Source organism: Drosophila serrata, unplaced genomic scaffold (genome assembly GCF_035046125.1).
Source record: "Drosophila serrata isolate PLE 108 unplaced genomic scaffold, ASM3504612v1 contig_167, whole genome shotgun sequence".
Taxonomy (NCBI): domain Eukaryota; kingdom Metazoa; phylum Arthropoda; class Insecta; order Diptera; family Drosophilidae; genus Drosophila; species Drosophila serrata.
The window spans coordinates 52631-78139 of NW_028257065.1; the positions used below are offsets into that span (position 1 = coordinate 52631).

General features: G+C 37.0%; 1 protein-coding gene across 4 annotated transcripts in view; it reads left to right on the forward strand.

Annotated features, from left to right (window-relative positions):
* The window catches only part of DCX-EMAP (Doublecortin-domain-containing echinoderm-microtubule-associated protein), a 48264-nt gene that overhangs the window by 16923 nt on the left and 5832 nt on the right, over window positions 1-25509 (forward strand). For 3 of the 4 annotated variants that reach the window (XM_086827393.1, XM_086827395.1, XM_086827394.1), the window contains one exon: window positions 17756-17950. In XM_086827393.1, coding sequence (XP_086683519.1) covers window positions 17756-17950 — 195 coding nt within the window. Of the gene's footprint in view, window positions 1-11712; window positions 12132-17755; window positions 17951-25509 lie in introns of those variants that run through there. The other variant, XM_020942437.2, reaches the window with a different exon arrangement.

Here is a 25509-nt window from a genome sequence, read left to right on the forward strand (position 1 = left end):
CCTATAAATCATATATATTCCTGATCAGCATCAATCTAGCTATGTACGGTCAAAAGATACATTTTACAAAATTTTTTTTTCAAAAATTTAAAAAAAATTTCAGGGGTTACATCGTTAAAATTTGCAAAAATTGGCCAACATTTTTAATTTCCAAATTAAGTATGCAGATTTAAAAACCTAAAAGCTAACACAAAACTTCTTTCCGAGTTGAAATTAATGCTTTTTTGGCTGACATGAGTTTTTTAATCATAAGTAAAACTGAATAAATTGTATAAAAATCTCGATAAATATTCATGTAAAGAATGCGAATATTTTAAGCTTAATTAATCTGAATTTAGGTTACGATCCCATAATCCAATATTGCAAGTCTGGTTTTTATATCATTACAAAATCTTATTGTTTTCCAAACTTTTCCAAGTCGATTTACCGAACTTTGCTAACCAGTGCCCTCACGAAATGATTGCGATTTTCTTCTCATGGCTTCTGTCAGAGTGTGTGTCTCTGCTGTGGCACTTCTCTTGCATTTTAAGTGCACTGATTAAGTGCATAAGTGATTTAAATGCTGGGGGAATTTTCATCTAAAGTCATAAATTGAATATGTTTCAACTTTTGGCTTTGCCTGGGATTCAGTTACGTTTTCATGGAGGGCGGTGAAACGAAGAGAGACAGAGATGGGGCAGGGATTCTGGTTGGGCGTGGCTGGAATTGCTTAAAATTTTGCTGGCGCACTCAAAAAACTTTGCAGTTATAATTTATCAGATTTTCGAGTTCAGACATTTTACAACAATTATGCATAGTTATGCGCATTGCCACAGATAGTTTCCTTTATGCCATTCCCATTTCGAGTGTGTGTGTCTCTGTGCGTATACGTAATATTTGAAATGGAGGCCATCACAGTTCACAGCCTCACAGATTTTGTGAGCATTTGCAATCGACCGACAACATTTTGGCTTCAAGATTTGTTCCATTGCATAAATGCATTCAACAAAAATCTGGAATTTTTCTGCTCTATGAATTGACAAGTTCCGCTTACATCATGCGCCAGGTGAAAAGTATGCTCTGGCAGAGCAACAGGAGAGACCTGAGATGTGTGTCCTTTTGGTTCGCTTAACAAATTTGCATTTACAACTTTTGCAAGCTAATAAAAATTTCATATTCATCTTATGCCCGAAACTGAAACTGAAACCGAAAACTGGAGAATGGGAAATGGGAATGAGAGCCAAAAAAAATACAAAAAACATAAAACTAGGAAAAACGGAAGTCAAATAATTCCGACACGTATGTCCACGCCACTTTGAAAGAGTGGAGCGCATACAAAACGAATGGAAAGAAATATGACTCCGTATGGAATATTTATGCGAGAGAACTCCTACACACACACTCACATAGATACCCCTCACACACACACACACACACACACACACACTCATATACACTGTGACATATTCGCAGGGCAAAATATTCGAAACTTTGCATATGCATGAGCCAGGAATAGGGACCGAGAAGGAGTGCCATAGTGTGGCGCATTACATTTGTAAAATCTGGCACACGAATGCAATAAATCACAACACAGCACACAAAATACCCCACCAACACACACACACAGGACACACTCACACACACCATCAGGACATACAGGACACATACGAACGCCCGCACACAGACACGTGTGCATACAATGGCATTATTATTAGTAATGCAGGCTGCTCTCGGAACCTAAGAACTCGGGGAAATTATTAGGGTCACATGTGTAAAAGGATATTTCCTTATTAACTCACACACACACATGTTAAATGAAATATGCCGGCATCCTGCCAGAACTCCCCTCCCCTCTAAACCGTTCCGTTCCATAGTACCCCGGTTATTATTATTATGGCGTCAAATAATGAGGCAAAAAGTGTCAAATTTGCATGCAAAATATGTCTAGATGGCATTTACAATATTCCATCTCTGTATATTATTTTCGATGGCATGCAATTGCACCAAATTAATTGCATGGCATGTGGTAGTGGTTTGACTCACAAAAAAATGAAACAGGAAAAACCAAGCGAAGCTCTGAAAATGCACAAGGACAAACAGTGTTTCAACAGTGGATATTTTGTGGGAAAGTAAACTAAATTTTGAGGGAATATAAAATTTATAGAAATATTAAATAAATAAATATTTAGCTTGAACTTCGCTATATCTTGAAGTATTTAAATACGGGAAGATTTTTGTACTAATTTATATTTTTTTTTATACAAAACGAGTAGTTTACTTTACTAACTATACTTACAATTCTTGCATATTTAGGAAACATAATAATAAGTATAAGTATTTTTTAGACAAATAATACTTTCAAATTTATAACAAAAAATTATTTTAGTAAAGATAAAAGGTTCGCTTAATCCTGTTCTTCAATTTATAAATACATATCCATATTGCTTAAGCCTCTTCCTCGATTTCCTAGACATTTAATGTATATTTCACGTTATAGTTTTCCGTATTAAATATAATAAAATATTGTAATATATTAAATTAAATAATTTTCCCTTTCGTTATACTTCCTCCTCACTGTACTTGGCTTCACTCTGAGCTATCTGCTTCATTCCGAAATCGGACAGTCTGTGCAAACTCCATGGGCACACACATAAAACTCAACCTAAGTAGGGTATAAATATTTGCAATGCAAAATGCTGACTCGACCTAAGCGAATGAGGATGGTCTGAATATGTGAGAAAGGGAGTCGCAAGGACGCTTCAACGCTATGTCCGAGGATCCTGAGATTCGTTGGTGTTGGTGTGTAATAAGTGGGTGTACGTAAGACCCATGAAATTCTTAGGTGGGTGTATAACTGTTCTAGATGCACACATAAACAGAGGACACAGATACAGATACACCAACAGACAGACAGACAGACAGATGCACGGGCAAAAGGCACATGCAACAGGGAACTGCCACTTACGCACAGGACACGCATACCACGACAATGGCATAATATATTGGTGTCTAACGCAGACACGACCAAATGGCCGACTTGAGGCACAAGGACATCATGAGGGGGAGACAGAGAGAGAGAGAGAGAGAGAGCAGAAAGATGACTGGGCTAGAAGTAAAAGGAGTGCGGCAAGCCATCTTGGCAGCACTTTGCGGATGCAAGGCACTGAAAGCAATTGATTCTAAATTTAAAAGAAATCGAGGGTATTATAATTTAGGTCAAAAGCTTCTAATTCAGTGAAGGAATCATTTCCGACCCTATAAATCATATATATTATATATCATCTTTTTAAGCTAAATCGATCTAGCCATGTCCGGTAAAAAAATAAATTTTTTGAAATTTTTTTTTAAATTTGATAAGGGGTTACATCATTAAAATTTCTAAAAATTGTCGAAAATTTGAATTTTTTACACAATTGTATTAAGTATGCAGAATTATTAGCCTAATAAAAACTGACACAAAACCGTTTTCCAAATTGAAATTAAAGCATTTTTGGCTTAGTTATGATATTTAAAAAACTTAGATATACCCAAAAAAAATTAGCATTTAAAATTATCGATATATTACACCTAAAATATATATATTTTATGTTTTCTTTGTGACCAAGAGGCTAATGATTGCCAAAACACATATATTTCTGAACTTGCGCTTCAAATCTTAATCAATAAATAATAATACGATGATAAATATCAAATATTCTGGCTACTGAGCTTAAAAAGATTCTTTAACTAAGATATTGTTATTTTTTTCATATAATATTTTATTACAAATATATATTTTAAAGCTTTAAATAGTCCCTATTTGCTTTTTAATTTTGTTATATATATTTTCGTTATATTTTCCAAATTTTCTTCATTTTACCAACCTTAGAGCATTATTTCTCCCACTGTAATTCTTTTTTCATGTGCATTTCACAGCTACAGTTGGGGTTACACTTACCATACGTGTTACTGCGGTGCTGAGAGAGAGAGAGCCCCGGAAAAGCGGAGGAAAATGGGGAAATGCGAGATGCAAGATGGAAAGGCTGGCTGGTGTTAGCTGCCCCCGTTAGTTGCTAGTTGCATGTTGAAATGTCGTCTGTCAGACATGATGAAAATAATGGAGCAGAAAATGTCACTGGCTATGCTAAGGACACATCTGATATGCGAATGTGGGTGTGTTTGTGTGTGTGCAAAGGCCTTCCCCCCAGCCTCAGTATATCTGTGACCAGGTCCAATTTAAACCCACCCACAGCCACCCGCCTTGCCTTCCCTTTCTAGGCAAAACGTCAAGGCTGTGTTGGCCATCATTGCTTTTGGCATGATGATTTAGTAAGGCTGACATTCCAGCGCGTTTCGGTAGCGCTCATTAACGTCTCCCTCTCCCAGCACGAAAATGCAATTATACATCCCCCCCACACACACACACACACACCTCTAAAGTTCCCGGGGAAAACCTGCTCCATTTTCTCTTCTATAAGAAAAGAAAATATATATTCAACGTTCATCAACAATTTGTCAGCGAGAGAAAGAAACATTTTCTTGTATTGTAAGTCGAAGCAATTTGCATAACGTTTAACGGTCGGACGGGAAAATAACAAAATATGCCAAGCAAGTAATTAAATTCAAATCAGTTTTGTGCTTTTGTAACGGTATTACCACCCACATCCTATTACAGGGGGCGTGGCCGGAAATGGGTGTGGGAAGCAAATGGGGCGGCGGAAAAACTGCTGCGTTGTCCAAATGATTGAAAAATTTATGGGATGCAGTCTGGCAAGTGACATTTATATTAATTTATTGACACTGCGTGACTTCGGTGGCCAAGGGCACACATGTCTTTGGATATTGAATATTAAGCTCATAAAATAAGGCAAAACCACAAACCATCTAAAGATGAATGCACAGGGAGCAAATTTTGGGACTGGGAGATATCAGTATAAACAAGATTTCTGTCATAGGAAATAATATTTAAAACGATACAACTTTATAAAACTTTCAAAAAAATTGACAGTCTCTTTATTTGTTTAAAAGTATTATTAATCCAAACCCTTTAAGTAAAGAATTTTATAATTAATATTGTATATATATATTTAAACCTTGATACATTTTCCAATATAAACACCCTTAATCAAGAAAATCAAGATTTCCCTTTAAAAACAATGGATTATTTCAAACAAATTTCCTCTAAATAACTATAATTTAAATATAAAGTGGTAGTTATATTTCATAAATAAATATACTACTTATTTTTCTCTATGCACTCACACACACTCCCAAGAGCCTTGAAAGGTTGTTGCCTGGCCCCTCCAAAAGGGATTGTAAATTAAAGTCGAGAGTAAAAGGGGTTGCTAAACCTTGGCAAAAAGAGCGACCATAGCACGTGCCATAATCATTAACAAAAACTTGTCAAATGCAATAAATCTTTATGCATTTTTTTTTTCTATTTTTTTTTTTGTTTTTGGTTCGTTCAACTAAAGTTGACCTCCATTAAAATCCGAGCAGAGAGAGAGAAAGCATGGAAAAAGCCGAGCTGAGCTGAGCTGAGCTGACGTGGCCATTAATAAACCGCGCACATGTAGGAAATAATTAAAATTATACCCCAACCCCTCCTGACCTCTAGCACAAACAAACATTTTATAAATCATAAAAAATTATGTATTATATGCGTGTGCTGGGGAGAAATAATAATAATAATAATAATCATAAAAAAAATGAAGCCCAAGACCGCACAAAAGGGGTTTTCCGAACAATGGCAATGGGAAGAAAAGGACTTAAGAAGGAAGCGGCGTCAAAGGAGGCTCGTTTCATGCATGGGAATAATTAAGCTATAAACCTCGACCTCTTTTCTTCGGACCGCTTCAGTTGTGAGCTTGAAATATTTACACCTAAAACAAATAATAAATGCCCAACAAATTATTTATGCACGAAGACTCGTCGCTGAAAATGGCGACGATAAGTCAGCCCCCAGCCGCCCAACTTCCGTTTGCAGGAGAAGCAAAAGCCCTATAGTGACCCCCCATCATGACCTAACCTTGCCCATAATGTTTACTAATAATAATACAAGCAATCCGCCCCGTTGGCCAAGGAATCCAATGAGGGGGGAGGCACAATAAAAATAATAAAGACTTGTAGGAGTCCGATGGCAGCTCAAAAATGCCAGCCAAGCAGTAAAATGCCTGAGCCAAACTATTTAAATCAAAAACTTCCCCCATACCATCCAGCATCGGAAAAGAGCTGAGGAATTTCCACACAGCAACGGGAAAAGCTGGACAGCAGCACAAAAAAAAAATATACTATATATACATATATATTTATATGTGTTTGTATAAAGAGTAAAAAAGAAAATATATGCAAAAGGCCGAGGAAACAAAGGCAAAGGAAAATGCGCGATGGCAGGGCGGTGTTGAAAGGAAATTGCGAGTATTATTACGACTTTTATTAATTTTACCGCGGACCACCCACCACACCCTTGACACTCCACCCGCAACCGCGTGGCACACTTTGTACCATTTTGGCCAACTGCGGTTTCGGCCATGTCCAGTTGAAGTTTGCTCACTAAACAACTTTGCACGCACCGGAGCGGAGGCAACTTTCGCGGACAATATATATATATATTTTCTTTGTGTCGCTGTGCCGTGGGATTTTCCTTTGCGCCTGATTTATGTATGAGCGGGAAAAACTTTAAATTGCAGTGCAGTGTGGCAGTAATCATTCTTGCGACGTCCGAAAATCGGTAAACTTTTATTAACAAGTTGAGCCCCCTGCGAGAGACGGCACTGTGCCCCAGACATGACAGCAAACAATAGAAATTGAAAATGCGAAAATGCGAAAATACGGAAAATATATGCGATATATGAAAATATGGCCCTCGGCAGCAAACAATTCCCGGGGAAAAACTATGCAACAAACACAAACCTATACGCTTATGGGGAAAATTCTTTCGATGGGGCTGCGCGGGGGATGTCAACGCATGGCCGAAAATGTGAATTATTCTGGCCGATTGTGTGGCTTTTATGGAAATATTTCGAATTTCCCGCCTCCCCCTTTTTCGAAAAATTGAATGGCAAACGGGAAAAAGGCAATGCTGCTGCTAGTGTATAGTATTTCCACCTCTTTTCCTGCGATGCAACAGTGAATATGAAAAACTCCAGTGGGGAATGGTGAAAATAATTAATTTAACCCAATTACCAGCTGTAAAGATATGTCACAAAAATAATTGAGATTAGTTCAGAACATAATGTGGAATTTGTTTGAACAGTTTTTTGGTGAATAATTAAATTTATCATTCAATGGAAAGAAATAAGGAAGAAGTTGTATTATACAAAATATGAAGAAGATTGAAAGATTCTTTAAAGAAATAAATTAACTTAATACAAAATTAATATTCAAAAATTGAAAAAAAAAAACCTAACTAATCAAAAGTGCTAAAGAATATATTAAATTATATATATATTTGTCTATTAAAATATTTGTAATAACGTTCCAAAGAATGTTATTTAAATATTCCAAGAAATAATTTAAATTTATTTAAATCCTTTAGATAGATTGTCTTGGGATTAACTTCATTATCTTGAGGCTCTACTGTAGCACTTCAAACTCCCCAAAAAGTGTCTCGTTAGCAACATTATTGAAAACTTTTATAGAATTTTGCACCACTGTCCGAACATTTACCTGGCGAAATGGTTTCACCTTTCGCTTCTGTCCGCAAATATGACAGTCGTTAAGGTTGAACAAACTTTTCCCCAAACCGTGGCCACAGATCAAATAGTGTGAGCCATCGAGTTTCCACTTAAAACTTGTGTGCGCAGTCAATCACATTTTCGTCCCACTGTCCCACAGTCCGAACGAACAATCAGTGACCGGAGAGCAGCGAGCACAATGGCTGAAAATTGCAGTTTCATGTGCCATGGATCTGAACTTGTATCTATGTATCTATCAATTTTGGCGAGTTTTCATTTTCATTTTCATTTTCGGTTCATTGTCCACGTTTTGAACACGCTTTTGTTATTGTTTTATGCCATAGAATGGCCATCAAATGTATCTGTATCTGTAGCTGTTGCTGTTGCTGTATCTGTATCGGTATCGTTGACGGAGTCACAGTCTTTGTATGGGTGTGTTTATCCATCGAAGCACAACAGTAACAGAATGTCCTGCGACGTCGGTGGGGTTATGTTTATTTTCATAGCCATGTTTGTGACACAATTGATTGGAAAAACATAAACATCGAATCAAGTGTGTGTGTGTGTGTGTGTGCGTCTAATACGTGTCCAAGTTGAGTTGATTGTCATGTCAAATTTGCGGTGCTAGGGGTTCGGATTAGAAAATTCTATTTATAAACATCAGGAGCTGGGGAGATCGCTCTCACCTGGCCACGCAATTGATGACTGCCGGCTGGCTGCCTGGTTGGTTGGGTGGCGAGCGTAGCAAAATCAATTTAATTCAATTAAAGTCAAAGCAAGCCAACACACAACTAAGACGATTTATTTCGACACGCTCCGAGAAACGAGAACCGAAAGCCAACAAGCACAAATGGCCAAAAAGGTCGAGCTAACAAAATTAATCTTAGCTCTCTCTCTCTCTTAGCCTTGGAGATAAATGTGAGGTAAACAGAGCCGTGTCCTTAAATACGGCATTTATGCTAGGGATTTTTTGGGAAGTAATTCTAAAATAAAATGTTTCTTAGGATTGAAAATAAACCTTATATAGATATAGCTTGAGTTGTATAGCTTAATATATAATTTTTAATAATAATTTTATCTCATTATCTGCCTAAATAGGATTCTTAGAAGCTTTACAAGAGTTTATCACCTGAATAAAAAAAATATATATAGTTTTGTCGTTTTCTAACTTATTTTTCATCTACATACTTTCACTCAGCATTCAGAAAATAACTTCCTTCCTTGATTTACATAAAGTAGTCGACTTATAGATACTTAAAAAGATCAATTAAAACCAGAAATGCCTTAAATACTTGACACAATCTCTCCAAATTTAATTAAAGAATTAAGTTAAATTAAATCTTAACAAATTAATTTTAAATGTACTAAAATATTCAATCAAAGCACTCAGTTTTACTAATGTTTTTTGGTATAAACGCAATCAAAAAACCGGCATCATAACGCTCATTCGTCCTGTGATCCATCCGACCCCAAAAAGTAGGCAACACATAATTGCGGTGTCACACATTCAGCATATTCCGAAAGCGTAACAGGGAGAAGCTCGCTTTTCGAGTTTTCCGGCCAAAACTTGTTTGAACAACCGCATTAAATGCCGGGACCAAGTGACAATGCCATGCAAACACACCAAGAGAGAGAGGGACACAGAGCAAACAAAAGAGCATAAAATATTTAATAAGCAGAACCAAAATCAGCATCCCCAGTTGCCATTTGGCCAATTCATTTGTGCAGCTGTCGTGGCCACAAACACAAATATGGCAACGGAAATGACCGCAGGCAGCAATCAGAATATGCAGGCAAATACCTAGACCGTTCTCCTCATTATTTTTTCTCCCGGTGCATGCTAATTATTTCCATAATTTTGCTAACCAAAGCCCCCAAAAAAACAATGGCCAATAACTGGCAAAAAAAAAAGTAATAGAAACGAAACCAAGCCGTGTATTTCATGCGTTTTCATTCACAAACCAAACTTGGCTAAGGGAAAATTGAAAAAGGCATAGTATTCGTTCGTAGACATTGAAGTATTACCCCTAGGCCACCATATCAAAGGCAAATACTAGAGCAGAAACCAAAAAGAAAAGAAAAAGGAGGGCAAAAAGGAAAACAACGCCATAAGAAAAGTGGTGGGAAAAGTGTGAGAAAATAAGAGAGTTGGCGCGTGCTTGGAGCCAGTGAAATTCAAATACAACCGACATGGTAATAAATATCCATATAAGCCACTTCAAAGTGAAAAGCAATAAGCTAAACTACCACATCAACTTGGCCAAGAAACGGACCTGAATTTCCCCACCCGTCACACCCACCTCCCGCAAAACTATACAGCAAACACAAAGCCAAAAAGCGGGCCAACACCGATACCAACACCAACACCAATACCATGACACAACACAAGCACAAACACACAAATACCAACGCATTTGGCGAAAGCCAAAGGCGGAGAGCGAAAGTGGCCGTCTCAGTGGGCAAAGGCAGCAAAACAAGAACCACAGTCGAAACGAAAACAAAGCAACAACAGCAACAATAAAAGCTGTGCTTTGCGAGGAAAAGCGGGGAAAACCCAGGCGCTTTCCTTTTGAGAGACTCTTTCGCAAGTGAAAGTTATACGGCTCCTTTGGCACGCACACCAGTCCAGTTCAGGATATGTACATGTTGGGTCATGCATACTTCATTTTGTGATTTAGCCAAAGCCAGAGGTGGCCATTTTTTACACCGGGGGGGAACTTTAGTTATTTATTTAACAATTTTAAATTGATAACTATTAATTTATAATTGTTGATTTATGGTAAGCTCTAACGATTGAAGGAGTCATTTCCAACCCTATAAATCATATATATTCTTAATCAGCATCGAAAGACGAGTTGGTCTAAACATTTCCAGTCAAAAAATAAACTTTTCGAAATTTTTCAATTTAAAAATAAAAGATAAGGGGTTACATCTTTAAAATTTATGAAAATTAATATTTAATAATTAATATTTATGAAAATGAAAATTAAATTGAGTATGCAGATTTTTAGGCCTTCTAAAAACTAACACAAAACAGCTTTCCAAATTGAAATCAAGCCCTTTTTGAGTTACTTAAGGTTGTCTTAAGCTTTGATATATTCTAGGAAAATTAGAATTTAAAAATATTCATTTACAGTTCCTATATTAAATATATTTAAGCTTCATTAAAGTCTTTTTTATTTAAGGAAATCTCTTTAAGCCTAGAAAAGCAACAGTTCCTTTCACAATTGTCTCAAGTTTCATCCCCAAGAGTCCTTAATTAACCCAAAAAAAAAAAAAAACCCTGAGTACTCAAAAACCCACTCGAACTAGTTCCATGAGTGTCATAATCCCGAGCATCTCCGCCCGGCAAAGGTGTGGCTGTTTGGACTCTGATGGATATGCAATATGGGCCCGGCTATCACTCGTTATTGGCTCACAGCTTGAGCGTTTGCCAATAGCTCATGCAGCAAATGTTTCTCTTAAGGCAAACAAATCAGCGCCATGGCTCGGAGGCCGAGAATTGGGCTTAGACACACACTAACTCACTCGGTGGCAAATACAGGCTAATAACCGAAACCGGGCATTCAGGCATGGCATATATGTGTGTTTTGTGCGCTTTTGGAGAGGATTTTTGGCGCGCAATTTCAGCGACGCCTTGTTGATTCACAACACTAGCGCCATGCAGCGGCAAGCGGCGGAAACAGCGCTACACCGTTACAAAAAAAGGGGGTCAAAGAGCAGGCTACAAGCTAATGGCCGCGAAGTTTTTTTTTTTAGATTGACGGCCCTGATTTGGCCAAAACAATAAATAAATACAAGTACAAGTGCGATATATACAAGAAATATGAGCAAAAGTGAGCCATCGTTGGAGCTCTGTGTGTGTGTGTGTGTGTGTGAGTTGAGAGACGGTTGTTGAGTTGCCAATTTGAATATTCTTTATGTACACACGCTATACTATATGTGTGAGTGAGTGGAGTATATATGGCACAAACCTTGCACCTGTGTGCGTGGTCACTCCGGCGACTGAGGATAGCGTAGCGTAATATAACGTATACGTAGCGTGGCCGCACCGCGATACTTCAATCGTTCTTCATTCAGTTGCTCAGCGAACGCCAACGAAACCAAAACGACATGTGAATCAAGTTTAGCCGGGTGTGAAAAAATAATATATAATTATAGAGCAAGAGCAAGAGTCTCCTAGCTAACATAAATCAACCTTAGCGCAATTAACTAATTTAAAGTGCAATTAAATGTAAATGATTTCAATTAACTCATTTGCGCGCAGAAAATTACATTTATTTTGCACTCTCCGCTCGACGCTCTTTTTTTATATACGGACTTAATGCTGTGCGGCGGATAAAACTGCAACTGAATTAAAAGTGCCTCAAACACACACACTCTACACACACACATACGTTGGGAAACGAGAAAGAAACTTTCGCTTAAATGTACATCGACGAGGATAGCGAGGAAAGTTCGCCCTTTGTGATGCTCTCATCGCCAACAAAGTCTTGGGTCAGTCCGCACAATGTAAACAAAAGAGTCCGTAGAGAGACCGGGAGTCTGCACAGTCCGGCACATCACATCATATATACACACACACACACACACACACACAGACACACATCTCCCTGTTCCCTGTATCCCGTGTATCCTGTATATCCTGGATCCCACTGCCTTCGCACACATCTCTTAATTTCACATTTCGTTCGTTCGTTCGTTCTTTTTTTCCGATCTCGTGCGGGTGGTAACACAAAAAAAAAGTTGGCAAAAAGTTTAAATGACTTTTGTTGTTTTTCTAAGTGTTTTTTAATGGTCTACGTGTGCTGGCCGCCGAATCCTGCCCCGTCCTGTCCTGTTCTGTCCTGCCAGCCTTCGTTGATGTATGCTCAATTTTAAATATTTCTCTTCGCCTTCGAAATGACGGGCAGGACAGCGCAGGCACTGAGATTTTAAATTTGGTTTATTATCCTTACATGAAATGTAGTTTTTAACATAAGAGTTTATTAAACATAATTCAGACTTAAAGGAAAATTAGGCAGACTTTGTAAGGTCCTTCCTACAGACTTTCTGGACTTTAAAAGATATAAGATGACATAATCATCCAATCTTCTTTAAAGATTGAAACTATTTCGGTAGATATAAACACATCCAAAATAATTTTAAAACAATTTACAATTGCTTTAAAGAAATTAAGCCAGGAAAAATAGACAAAAAATATATTATTAAGCGTTAAAATATGTATTATAAAAGCGATTAGTCTTCTGCCAAGTATAAAAGCTCGCTCTTTTTAAAATTTTAAAGTTCATAATTAATAATAATCTCTATCCTTTTTCCCACTGTGTATATTTTGTGTATAGGACATGTGGCATGTGCCATGTCAGCTCAAAATTTATGCTCTGCCCAAAAAGTTCACACAACGTTGAGTAGATGATATTTACATTAGCCACTAACTTGCTCTAAACTGCTGATTAAGTGAAATGCGAATGTGTCCGAGAGTGTTTAGTTTGAAATTGCCAAACGAAATAAAGGGAAAGTAAAAAACTCCATTAAAACTATGCATATTTCAACTTCCACTTCCTTAATTGTAATAAAATTTAAGAAAATTTATTGTTCTATAATAAATTTCCCGTTGCGACCTGCAGCTTTTTGGAATAATTTTTCATAATTTGGCAAAATCCCACAATACTAATCCAAAACAAAAACCGCAAAAGGTGCGAAACAGTAAATATTACGTATACGCAATAGCACATAAAATGGCCCTCGTAAATTTTAAACCCCATTTAACACGGAGAGTAGAATCCCCCGGAGGGTTCCTAGGCCAGACATAAATGTCAATATGTATTTATTTGTTTACCAGTTTATTGGGCAAACTATTTTATTTGTTTACGCCGAAACAAAAACCAATTTTACCCCTCACTCCAAGCGGTGATAATAATCATAAAGATTACCGAGTGAGGCTCGAGTGAGACTTCTTCCCCCCCAACCGCTTAAATATGCGTAAAATGTGGCATCTTAAGCTGCCACTCATCCCCCCCACAAAAAGAGCCACTACGCCCCTGCTTTCTGTCTCAGAGTAGAGCTGGCTTCACTGAATTTTCTGCGAGGCTGCACGTCAAACGGAGAAAGGGCTTTGAAGTTACGCTTAGATTTTGCTAGCCCCTTTGTATTGAATTGGTGGCCTCTCATCCAACTTGCTTAAAGTTTAATTGAGCGCGTAATTTAAGCTTTTTGCCGAGCAGAGTCTGCCCCTGCTGATGCTTATATTAGTTGCTAAGTGGCGCAGGTCCAGGCCCCCCCAGTTTCCACTACCAGAGTCCCAAGGGGGAGGAAGAGACAGCATCCATCCTATCCGGTCTAGGCCAATTTTAAAGTTATCCCTATCTCAGTAAAAAATGTTGGAAAAAATTACAAAAAAGAGCTCTTATAGCCGCATAAATAGAACATAATACTCTCAATCGGGACTTTTATTTTAATGCATTTCTTTTTTAATGTGCGGCCAACAAATCTATCCTGCGGCCAAAACATTTTTTAATTAAAAACCAAGCTTGGCTTACTTAGTTTGATAAGTCCAGTGTCCAAATACCCTTCAATAAGAAGTATCAATTTTTAAAATATATAAATAAATAATAGAAAAGCTTGGAAAAAAAAATTAAATAAATCTTTGCCTTTGATTTGATATTTTGTATATTTAATTTATGCTGTCAATGTGCTTTAGAGCATTTTCTTCTAGCTTCGAAAGTATTTAAACAATTGTATCCTTAAACAAAAACAAAACAAAAAATTAATGGCCCTAAAAAAATACCTCAAATTATACTAAAATAATGTATATTTAACATGTAATAAATTCCTTTTCAGATTCAGAAACACAATAGCCTCCGAAAGATCCATATCTAAACTTTTAGCTACAATTTGAAATATATATTTTTTTAAATACAACCAGTACATACGATTTTAATTGGATGAGCCTTAAATAATTAGAAATGAGAAGAAAATCTCTGAAATGTGATAATCGCATTACCGCCAATAATTATAAAATTTGATTAAATTCAACGAATTAGCAAAAAGAAGCCATTACCATTACCCATAAATGCGGCGGTGCAAAAGGCCATTTGAAAATTCATGCCATCGCTGTCCTTTTAATTTATTTACTTTTATATCACTCAAATAATCGCAGGAGAAGAGAAAAATTTTATTCATTCGCGTTTTTAATAGGTGGCAAAAGCGATTTTGTATTTATTTATTATGTTTTGGTGGAATTTTAATTGATTTTTCGGCTGGAAAGGAAATGTCCGCCCCCACTGACAGGACCAACAATCATTGACACGTGCAACCGGTTTTCCAGCTGCTTTTCCGGCTTTCCATTTGCACGAGAGCCAAATCTCCAAAAACACACACACGATGAATATTTGAATTTCTGCATTTTTGTTGAATTTCAATTAAAAGCCTTGATTTTGATTGTAACCTTGTGCACATGCTGGTCCCGAGCCCAGGCCCAGGCCCAGAATTTCTACTTGCTCCAAGTGTGTGGGCGCCACCCAAAAAAACATTATTGGGGTCAGTCAGAGGGTTTGGTCTGGCTTTCAGACACTGAGAGAATTATTTTAATATTTTTTAAATTTATATTTAGATCATAGGATTAAAAATAAAATAGATTTTCAGAGGTATAGTTGAAGCAACTTTACTTTTATGGTTCAAAAAAAGTCTTTAAGGTTTGATGGACATAATTTTAAGTATTGTATGGATAGCATAAGATATGCACCCATCTTAAGACCCTCTTCTTTGTCATTTTGCTAAAACAAAAGCCAACAAAAATCACTAATAAGAAGAACAACTTAAATGTTTAATCATGATTAGAAATTCTTTAAAATGGAATGAACCTAAATCATTTTGAAAGCGGAATAATCGCCTTTTCAATTACTAAAATCGTTCTTAATAGTTATAGAAAATATATTAAATATAATAATATAAATATCTTTTAAACTATCATTTACAAAAACCTTAAAGACAATCGATTCTTAAGTAAAAAATGTCTTAATGTTTTAATGTCTTCACTTTGTTTCGCCTGTGCACAAAGCACACAAATGTGAAATTGCCGGCTGAGGAATTGTGTTAAAAACGAATTTACATTAATTTCAGTTTCCACTTTTTGTTTCGTCCTGTGGCCCCTGTTTTTCGGTTTACAATTATTGTATATATCCCATTCACCTTTTGCCGTGGCAAAGGCAAGCCAAAGAAGCAATCGTATTGGGGCCCCAAAAAGGACGACGACAAGGAGGTTGAGCAGAGTGCAGAGAAAAGGAAAATTAAATTGAAAATCCATCGAAGCCGAATGTGGAATTAAAATTGAATTTTCACCTACGGATCAAACGAAAAGAGTCGACTCTGTGTTGAGACGAGACGAGACGAGGCAGGAAGACGAAAAACAATTAAAATTAAACAATTTATTTATTTTGAATTATGGCCCCGGCTTCTGTTTGTGGCAGCAAAGCTGAAATATATGGCAGACGGCAGAAAAATAGGAAAAATGCATTTGTCAAATTGAATGTATGAGCGAACAACTCAATTTAAAGGCTCTTGCTCTCACTCTCTCTGCGTGTGGTAACTGGAAACTGCAAAAATGCCACAAATATTTGTCAAAGGACATTGGCAATGCAATCCCGGAATGAAAGTGGCATTTTCCCTCGGGGCGGCACTCGATGATTAGGCAAATGGAAAGCTTAGGGAAAACTATATATACATATATATATATAGTAAATAAATCCTGGGCTCCACCCAAATCATTAACCTCATTGAACTCGGGCGACGTGAGCTTGAGGGGGGAAGAGGTAGAGGAGGTAGAGATTAGGCTGATAATTTATTCAGGCTTTGGGCCAAACTAATCTCGCACTGTCAGTGACTCTAATCATTCAATGAGATAAAAGCAAATGCCAATACGTACAGTCACACACACACTCAGTCTGTGGTGGACTTCTTTTCCGATTTGCGGTTTCAGGGGTTCAAGAATAGGGATGAGATCGTGATTATAATATAAAATGACAAAAGGGAAAGGGATCTTAAACAAGAGAAATGTGTATATGAAGGGTGTATAAATATTTAAAGAAGATGCCTATACTTACAACAACTTTTGAAAACACTTCAAGTCTCAATAATCCTATTAATTCTATATATCCTTAAGGAAATCATCTTAATAATCATAATAATTATTATTACAAGAACCCATTACTCATCATATCCCAAATTCATTCTCTAATTATTTCTCTACATTCACCCAATTATCTAAATTATTTTATAATACCCTAAAACCCTCAACTTGAACTCATCTTCGACTTGATTGTCAGTCCTCTTACACATCTTATCCCAGCTCATCTCGTCCTTTATAAGCTCAAGTATCTTATGCCAACGTCCTCACGCTGTCACCACCCCCAAAAAGTTGAGAATGTTTGATGCCTTCGAGCCAAAATAGTGTGTGTGAGCCTTGGATAAGTTCACAAAACAGGGGAGTAGGAAAAACTGATTTTCCCACACCGAACATTCAGGCCAGATTTGGTTGATTTTTGGGAACTCGGTGCGTGTCCACATTCACATTTCCACCAACAAACATGACTATTGCCATGGTCAAGCCATGGGTCTGTGCGTGCTGCAAAACAATTTAATTAATTCCAGATTTGCGCGGAATTTTTCACGAAAGCCGCGATGCCAGCAATCTGTAAATGGAATATACATACGCACCACATATACTAAGGGGGTTCAAAAGGGGGGATTTATACGAAACAGTGATGACAGGTATCGAGAAGGGTATAGGCTTTGGGGCATAGTTAAACATTTCTAGTTGAAGGACAGTAACAATTTTTGTAAGAGTTAAAGTTATACTTAAAGAATATATTGTACAAGTTTAAATTGGGGAAAAGTTATTTAATTTGAGCCTCTGGTTTCCACGATTTTTATTACGAATCATATATATATACTTTTATATACTTATATAACAGGTAGTAAAGATTTACCTGCTCCATCACTGTTGGCAGGGAAACTATTCAAATGCCAAAAATGCAGCCATTCGCACGTACTTTTACTATTTATTTGTTTCTCACCTCCACTCTCTCTCTCTTTTCCTGTTTTTCCGTACATTTTCCGGACAGCCTGCCAGCTACGGGAAAAAGAACGGGATGTGGTATGCATCGCCTGGAAATCAGGGATGGGGCTCAAAGCCCGCCAGTCGGAAGCCCTCAATAATGGAAGCGGATTTGGGCACATTATCGACCACATCAGGCTCGATAAAGCGCAGCGCCGGCCGCGTGATACGCATCATCAATAATTTGGATCATTCGGTGCAGGTGAGTCTCATGAATCTGAATGTTTTTGGTGGCGGGGAAGGGGATGCGATATTTATTGTTTCACCTGAACTACCCCTCCTCAACTGCACACCACTTCACGTCATCAACAATGCACAAAAATATTTTGTGGAGTGAACTGAGGGGAAAATGCACCTCTCCGTGCACCTCCTTCCGTGGCCGTGGCGAATTTTCCCCATTCGATTGCGGACATTTTTGCTATTTTCGCAATTTCGTTTGTATTTTGTGCCCGAGCGCCAGCGATGCGTTGTGCAAATGTTTTAATTGCCGCGATTAAAGCGCGCATCGGTGTGCAATATTTATGTAAATTTATGTTTGACTATTGCATTAGAGAGCCACCGGCAGTGGCAGTGGCTCCAAATGAGCCTACAAAGTTTATTGAAATTTATGCAAAGTGCTCGATGAAATACGCCAGAGAGCCCGGGTACAAATACTTTAAGTAAATATAAAAAATGTGTGCTTAAATATTTAAGAGGGGGACTCTGGGTAAACATATATGCTATATGTATTTATATGCAGACATATCTATAATATAGCTGAAGTGGAAACCCACCTGACCTCGCGGAATGCATTCTGTCCAACGTTTACTTTTCCGCTTCGCTTGTGGGAGCAGAAAAAAATATTTAAAAACAAAACAAAAAAATACTACAGACTCGTAGAGCTGAGAGCCAAACCGATTCGCTTTTATTTGTATAAATATTTACCATCAATATTTTATGGTCAGCAGAGTTTATTTTATTTGATTTTTTATTGCTGCAGCATCCCCATGACCCGACGACACTGACTTAACTGTCATTAAAGGATCCAGCGCATAAATAATTTGACAATTTATTTTACCCAATCTCCCGGTGGAATAAAACCACTTTGATGTGTTTTTCAGCACTTGAATTCTTGGATCGACCCTCGGGGGCCGTCATTAGTTGCGGTTGCCATTTTTCAAATGTATTTTTATCCCATTTTTTTTTTTTTTTTTTTTTGTCGCTCATTTCCCTTTGTACTGAATTGCAGCACTATTATAATTCACATTTTATTTATTCATTTTCTATTAAAGAGTCGCCCCAAGTGCAGTGATTAAAGTTTTATGATGGTTTCCGGGAAATAAAAAAATCTCCATTCACTTTGACATTTCGCCATTTTTGGTGAGCCCGAAAGTCCGCAATTAACCTTTGCCTACTTTTCGGGGCGGTCTGCACTTCGCGGCAATCATATGGAAAATCAATTGTCTGCAATTTGTATTTTATCGTATGCAGTCGGGGGGGGGGGGGGGGGAGTTTCAGTTTTGGGCCAGGCCAACACCCAACCAGTAGCAGCAAAATTGAAGCCACGGTCAATTTGGTAATTTCCGCTGACATACAAAAAACCAGAAAGGCAACTAACTTTGGAAGGCGCAAGTTTATATACCCTTTCAGTTTGCAAATTTATTTGAAGAAATCGATCATGAAGAAGCTTAAAATATTTTGATTCTTTTAATCAATATTTATAGGTATTTTTATGGGATAATTTTTTTGTTTTATCAAAGTTTAAGAAACTCATGACTTAGATAAAAATGAATTAATTTTAATTCGGAAAAATGTTTTGTATTAGTTTTTTTATGCTATTAAATCTGCATACTCAATTTAAAATGATAAAAAATTTAACATTTTATCAAATTTAAACAATTTTAAAGAAGTCACCCTTTATCTTTTTTTTATTTTGAAAATATTTTTTTTCCGCCCGGAGATGTCTAAAAAGATTCGTCTGTTGAATCTGATCAAAAATATATATATTATTTAAATAGCATAACCAGCTTCTGATTTAGCTTATAATACCCTTTAAAAGGGTATAACCAGAAGACTAAAAAATGGGGAATGGAATTACACAAAACAAAGGATAAGTGGGGTAATCCAAACTATGAATGCTCTGTATTTAAATTCTTTAGTCACTAGCAAGAAGATAAATAACAAATCTATTAACATGTCAGTTTATTTATGTTTGTTAACCTTATAATTTACTAGATCATAAATAAATCCAAAAAATCTCCCTTTACACAATTTACAAAAATGATTCAAGCACTAAAAATTAGCAAACATATACGAAATATTAGCAGTACTTATACTAGTACTTATCAAACTATTCCAAAACTTGTTACAAAACCCTTTGGCAAGGGCATAATAGTCTCAAAACCAGGCAAAAAACTTTTGCAGTCAGCTGTATGGACCCATAACTCTTTACCCCTACGTCCCAAAACTCTCTCTCTCTCCCTGCAGTCGTAATTTATGTTATTATTACGAAAATGCCTTTAAAATATGAATTGGCTTTGGCCCTATAAACGGGGCTGCAACTTTCGCCCACCTGACTCGTTGTCGTAGTAACGCTTTATGGTAATTTTCCTAAGTGCAAGTAACATTCCTCTGCAGCTCCTAGGTTTTTCTCCTCCTTGTTTTTATTGTTTTGCTTTTCACCGGTCGTGTCGGGGCATTCGTGCAGTTTTATGAATCAAAACTACATTTTACGTCGTGGGCGTTTCAACGCCTTTTCAGCACGTGGCCTGCAGCCTGTAGCCTTGGCCAAGGCCAACACCTGATCGGGCCAATTAGAGTGGGAGGCGGCAGACCTTGGCTCAGTTCAGGGGATGTTGGCTAGCCCAAAATCGAATCGAATCTCATTAATGGCTGCCAAGACAAAAGGAGCGTGGAAAGCTTCGACGAAAAACAAAGGCATTCGTTTTTCCATCGCTTTTCCTTCGCTCTTCGTCCCGCGTCACTTACAAGACACACTTAATGGAGTTTGCAATGCAAATTTGACCAAAGTACAACCGACAACAAAAGCGAAAAAGGAAATTGTAGTAGTCGTTGTTTGTCGGACTCCACCCTGCACCAAGCGCCCATTGACCAAGGCCAAGGACATGCCACTCCAGCAACAACAAAGTCCTGGCGAAAATATATGGTTATAGTATTATATAGACACGGGTGCTTTGTACTCCAATATGGGAAAAACCAAAAGTGCAGAGTACTGGCGCCGATTGCATTATGGGTACTTCACCAGGAGATATTAGTTCCAACTTAACAAAGGAAAATTGTGATGGAAAGTCTTATATACAGGAACATTTTAAGCATTATATTATTTATATATATTTTAAATTGGAATTAAATATTTTCAATATTTTTTCTATTTACCCTAATTTTATACAAATTAATGTTTATGTTCAAGGCTAAAACATTAATTCACTAACTTCCCTTCCTCCCTAACTAATTCCATGACAAACCACTTCTGAAAAAAGTAAAACCTCATGGCTTTAAGTAAGGGAAAAATGTCAGGTTTTCCCCGAACAAATTTCCACATAATTTTTCCCCTAATCTGTTGACACTGTTCACCTTTTTTCCCACCCATCGCCACCGCCTACCTCCTCCTTATGTTCGTCTGGGACCAAGTCTGTGTCTCGTGGCCTCTGTCTGCGTGGGCTTCCAAGTTTGTGTTTATTGTGTTTTGTTTGTGTCTGGGGCGTTACATCCACATCCACACCTACGTCTACATCAACATCTACATCAGCATCAACATCAACATCAACTTGAACATCGATGTCTATGTCTAGTATCGCTGTGTATCTGTAACTACAGCAAGTGGCTCTATTGGGTAATGCAATTGAAAGCCACAATAAATGGCTCTGCATAATGGCATGCTACTCAATATCGGTGGTAGATGGAACATGGCATATATATATATATATATATTTATATCTCAACCGATATATGTATATATATTATAGTATGTGCCTTGGGTCTTCGGTTAGACTGAAACTCAGCGTGTCGCATTGCATTCTGTTTGCTGTTTGTTGACTTTTTCAACTTGCAGCTTACGTGTTTGACGTAATAGGCGAAACGTTCTTCTTTTACTTATGTGTTTATGAACGGATACAAAGGTATATACACTAAGAGAAAAAGTGTAACAGATAAGGAAATTTGATTGTAGAAAAGATGGGTATAAAATCTGATTTGATTTTTATTATTTTAAGCCATTATTATTATAATTTTAGTTAGATGTTTGCAAGGCAAATTATATATTCTTGATCAATATCAACAACCGAGTCGATCTAGCTATGTTCTTTAGGGAAAAATCGTATAAAAACTAGCACAAAATATCTTTTCAAATTTAAAATTGATACAATTTTAGCTTAATTATAATCGACTTTAAACTGATGCAATTAAAAACTGCAAGAGTATACAATCTTCATCTTCCTGAACTTAACTTTCTTTCTTGTTTCCCTTTTTAAATTTTTAATCAGAAAACCATTTAAAACCCAATTTTCAATCATTTTTTTCCTGTGCACTTATGCAGTATTTATATCGGTTCAATTTTTTCATAACGTATACGCCACAGGGGCATCGAGCAATGGACCCTAGGAGAGAGAGAGAAAACGGCAACAAAAGGCAGCAGCAGCAGCCTCACCTGGCCCCCTTCTCTTCCCTTATTTCCATCGTCCTTTCATGTGTGTACTTTCGTTGAAGGCAAACAGAAAAAGGCAGAGAATATGTAAGCATATATGGTAGCAACAAAAAAATGGAATAAGACTCGAAATGGTTTCAGTTACCATAGTCCAGGAATACGCTCTACAAACTTAATATGAGGATGATCCGAAAGGATTTCAATTATCAGGCTAGCAAGGGAATTTTTCGAAAGAAATTCAAGACTCCTTGGGGAATATCTTATACGATTTACGTAGTAACTTCTTTGTTCTTTATCCTAAAGTGTATACTAAATTAAATCAATTTATTAAATTTATACTTGCTTAATTTTCTAGAATTTATAAACCATTTTAATTAAAAATATGTATAATATATTCCCATTTAAATCTCTACTGATTGTAAAAAGTTGCACAAGCTCCGAAAAAAAGAAGAGACAGCTAACTATAACAAATATTTGAACAATTTGCTAAAAGTTTGGCCTAAATAAAATAACTTGCTTTTATAAAAACGAAAGTCTATGTCAAAAAAAAATACAAAAAATACATAACTGAAATCCTTTTTTTGTAGGCCTTTGTAATGTCCTAGTTAAATCCCTGAGTACCGCACTTGAATCGCTTTCGTTTCCCGTGTGTTTTTTTCATTTAAATTACTTGTGTTCCCTTTTGACGACAGCAAACGGTCCTGCAGTTTAACGTCTTTTGTTTTATGCATGTTTGTGTTTTATTGGAATTCCATAGTGACTCTAGAGTGTGTGTATGTGTGTGTGGTGCAGGAAGAGTTGCCGCAAAACGAAAATATTTGGGAAATTTGCATGGTTTTGACGTCACCAAGATTAAATCAACCATGCAACCGGCCGAGCGAACTGGCGAGGCGAACGATTGAATGCCTGAAAAGCCCCGGCACAGAGTTTTCCCTCCAGACGAGAAGAAATGCTGACAATTTAAATCACACGGACACACACTCGACACCGATGGAACGACATATGGGGAGGGGGGAGTAAAATGGAGGTCCTGGCCATTTCCTTCCGGCAGCTGTTTGCCAGCCAGCCTGTCCTGTCCGTCTCCCTCCAATTTCCTTCACATTTCCAAAACCGTTTCCACCTGCTCCCGCATACGAAAAGTGCACGTAATTGGCTTAACAAACGCCATTTGTTTGGGGCCACGTGATTGCAGCTGGCAGCGTAGCCGATAATGTAATTATTTGCTCACATAATTATATTTGTTTATAGTCCCATGTCCGATGATGCCCATATGCCTCATCAAGGCGTCTTCAGAATGGCTCCCATGTGCACAGCATCCTGTGTGTGAGTCTCTTTGTGTGTGTGTGTGTGTGTGGGTGTGTGGGGAAAAAGGAGCAGAACGACAGGACATATTCGTGCATAATTTATGGCATAGACATCGACAGCCCTTGCAGCATCAGTAGGAGGTCCAAAATGCATTGCACTAAATTATTAAAAGCATCTTTTCAGCCTCTGGTCCTGTCAATTAATTTTCCAGTAAATTAAGTGACAGTCGATTGCCGAAGGAAAAGTTTAGGAAAAGTTTACCCCATCTGCTCTATGAGTGTGTGTCTGGATATTGAGTGGCAAATGGGGTAACAATTTGCCTAATGGACATTTGATGATATTTTTACTTTAAAGTAACTTTAAAGAGGCTTTCAATCATAATTTATGGGTAAAAGTTGTATCTTATCAAATTTTTAAGAGCTTTGCTCACTTATGTAAATACTTCCTCTTTAGGAATTTATTAAAGAGTCTTTTAGTAGAAACTACAACTTGTTCTTAACATTATTTACATTATTTTTTATTTCTTCTCTTCCAATTTTCATTTCCTATTTTTACTTGAATATATTGTTCTAAAAATAAGTTTATTTCCGTACAAAAATTCATTCAAACACAAAAACTAAGCTTATCGAAATGCTCATGCCTTGAATGTTCTCCATTTATTTGATGAAAGGCAAAACTCTTCCATCACCATTTGAATTTGAAAACATTTTTAGCTGGACAATTGTGTCGCAGGTGCTACGCTTTGATAAACCATAAATAAATTGTGATAAATAGAGGCACACAATCCATTGGGGTCCGTTTTTGGGTCCGGTTCGGATCGGTCAACACCTGAACCAGTCCACCTAACGACCCATAAAAGACATGCGTTTCGGTAGTCCAAATGGTCGTCACTGTAAATCAAATTGCTAACCATAAAAAAAGGTGAGGGCCACGAAAAATGCTAGCTTAAAATAACAGGACTTTTGAAAAATTGACCTTTGCTTCTGCTGTTCAAAAGGATTAGAAAGGATTTAGTTTAAAATAACACCAAGAAACACAAGTTTGATTTTTTTAATAAGAAAAGTAGACAACCTTTCTCTAGTTTCAAATAATAAATTATATTGCTTTTAAAACTTGTTTTAAACAAAATTTTCTTTGATTTCCGCTTTAGGCTTACAGTCCAAACTTTAAAGAAATTATCGATTGATAATAACACCTATATTTCCTATATTTTTAGTCCTGTGTTCGTTAGTTGAGGTAAATTGAAACCCCGTGTTTTCATTGGATTGACTTTAATCAATTATAAGAAATATTTTGAATAATCTTGTCTATATCTTTACGCAATTTACAATTCCTAAAAATTGTTATAATTATTTTTTCAATATTTAATTTTCTGCTGCCTAACTAAAATGGTAACAAAAGTCATAAGATGTCAGCGCAAAACTTCCCATGAAACTAATAGTTTTCGGCCTATTTCAATGATAATTATAATTGATTCAACAAAATTCAACGAAAATAAAGTTGTAATAACCGGTCAGGCCTAACAAATAAGTCAAATTTCAAACTTTTTCCTCCCCCCCCCCCTCGAAAACTTCCAAATGAGCTGGATAAATTCGTGGTTTGTGGTTTTAGGTGAAAAAGTTAGAACCTGGCATTTAGACTCCTTTTTTCTTGTGTTTGCCAACAATCAGTCGGATGGCTGCGATGTGCGGGGAAAACCACTCAACGCGGACATAAAACCATTAAACGGACGCCTTTTCCGAAGCCAAACTAAATACATAAATTAAACCGAGCTTGGCCAGACAACGGCAAAAGTTTATCGCTGTCGCTTGGTC